The 2,227-nt window shown below is 51.3% G+C and overlaps 1 protein-coding gene across 1 annotated transcript; it reads right to left on the bottom strand.

Moving 5' to 3' along the window:
* Positions 1–1,911: 1,911 nt before the first annotated feature.
* Positions 1,912–2,216, bottom strand: RPS29 (ribosomal protein S29; the record flags this gene model as incomplete). Its single annotated transcript, XM_010018151.1, has 2 exons — positions 2,155–2,216; positions 1,912–2,011 (listed from the first exon to the last, which is right to left on the bottom strand). Coding segments are annotated over exons 1-2 (162 nt in total), but the record flags the coding sequence as incomplete, so codon positions are not given.
* Positions 2,217–2,227: the final 11 nt, after the last annotated feature.

The following is a 2,227-nucleotide window of genomic DNA, read 5'->3' as shown; positions in this document are numbered from 1 at the left end:
AGCAGATGCTCAGCAAGGATGAGGGTACAGTGCTCTCTGCATCAGGAGGGAAACTTCACCACCTCAGAATAAATGCTCCAGCCTCTGGGCCGGTACCCAAGTTTACTCCTATTCCCTCCTCACCACCCTTGTCCAGTTTAATTCAGCAACCAGTGAGCTGGGTTAAAAAAGCAATTAGGAATTCCCAAATGAGATCCAGAGCACACAGGGTGGAAGGGATCAGCTCATTTGCTGTTTCAGGCACCACTGAAACATTCATCTAGTCAGTGATCCCACCAACAGCGACAAGCCTCAATACCAGGACAGCACCCTGATGCTTTTAATCTCTGTGGAGGGAAACGGAAAGCCCAACTCCAGCCCTAGGGCACACTGTTTCTTTTCAAACCCAACACTCTTCAGACCAATCACACCACAACTTTAAGTGGCTGAAGATCTCAAGAAATGAGGTCCTCCTTCCAGAGGAAAGAGAAAGGGGGATGTGGCTCCAACCATATTAATTCCCCCATATTATTCCCCATCTTGTGTTGACAGCAAATGTAACTTTCCCCACAAGCCAAAGCAATAAACCTTCCAACAAGTGAGGCAGGCTTGTGTACAGAGCTTAAAGTACAGTTCTGCACAACAGACATGCTGCAACACCACGTTTCTACATTAGCCATTCATGCCTGGCCAATTTAACAGGACCATTCTACTGCACCGCTCACAAGCCTGTGGGCTCAGGGGCATCACACGACCATTAGCACTCAAGCCCACCCTGGTTTGTGTAGGTAGCGGAGGACAGCATGGCAGGCCCCTTTGTACCTGTCCCCTCGGCAGCATCCACCCCTCTAGAAGGACCACTGTAAGGGACTGGAAGCCCCATAGCCATCAGAACCTTTACAAAATGCAAATGTGCACTCATCAGTCAGGTGGAAAGACTATTTATTGATTAGAGCTGTGCCGAGATGCTGCAGATGTGTCAGGCAGGCCCAGGGAAGCCCTGGGAGCTTCTGGCAACACCTTCATCCTCCTGGTGCTCAGTCCAGCTGCAAGACAGTGAAAAAGGCAAGGGAAGTCAGTGGAAAACACACAACCCTCCTGCACAATCACAGAACAGTCTGGGTTGGAAGGGATCTTCAAAGGTGTCCTGGTTTCAGCTATAACAGTTGCTTTTACACCTGATCCAAACTTACCAAAGGGATATTCCATACCACAGCACACCATTCCCAGTATATAAACTGGGGGGAGTTACCCAGAAGGGACCAGTCACTGCTCGGGTTGGTCACTGCTCAGGTGCTGAGCAGCTGTACAGTGCATCACTTTCATTTTTTGAGCTTTCATGCTTTTTTCATTTCCTGTTATTACTGATATTTTCTACTACCACTATATTTTATTTTAGTTATTAAGCTGTTCTTATCTCAACCCATTGGGTTTACGTTCTTCTGAATCTCCTCCCCATCCTGCCTGGAAGTGAGGGGAAGGGGACGGGTGCACAAGCAGCTGCGAGGTGCTGAGTTACTGTCTGGGCCTACACCATGACAAAAGTTCATCTAGTCCAAGCCCCCTGCAATACGCAGGGTCACCTTCAACTAGATCAGGTTGTCCAGATGTATCCAGCCTGGCCTTGAATGTCTCCAGGGATGGGGCATCCACCACCTCTCGAGGCAGCCTGTGCCAGTATTTTACCAGGCTCTTTGTAAAGAATTTCTTCCTCACATCCAGCCTGAATCTCCCCTCCTTCAGTTTAAAATCATTACCCCTTGCCCTATCGCAACAGGCCCTGCTAAAAAGTCCCTCCCCGTGTTTCTTACAGGCCCTTTTTAAGAACTGAAAAGCTGCAATAACATCTCCCCGGAGCGTTCTCCGGGCTGAGCCAGACCAACTCTCTCAGCCTTTCCTCACGGGTGAGGTGCTCCCGGTGCCGGCGCTTACCTTGATAAAGCCGATGTCCTTGGCGTACTGGCGGAAGCACTGCCGGCACATATTCAGACCGTACTTGCGAATAAGGCCGTGGCGGTTGGAGCACACGCGGCTGTGAGGGAAGAAGAGAGCAAGGCCGGTCAGGGCGGGTAATGGCGGCAGGAAGGAAAGAAGAGGTAAGAGCGAGGCGGCTACCACAGGAGACCCCTTTAGGCCACGGGAGGCCCCTGGAGAGCCTCCGCGGCGCACACGTACCAGGAGCGGGAGCCCTGTCCGAACTTCCTGGGGTGGCTCCAGTAGAGCTGCTGGTGACCCATGCTGCTGCTGC

This window comes from Nestor notabilis, unplaced genomic scaffold, assembly GCF_000696875.1.
Source record: "Nestor notabilis isolate BGI_N333 unplaced genomic scaffold, ASM69687v1 scaffold6557, whole genome shotgun sequence".
Taxonomy (NCBI): domain Eukaryota; kingdom Metazoa; phylum Chordata; class Aves; order Psittaciformes; family Psittacidae; genus Nestor; species Nestor notabilis.
This window is presented reverse-complemented; position numbering and strand designations above follow the sequence as displayed.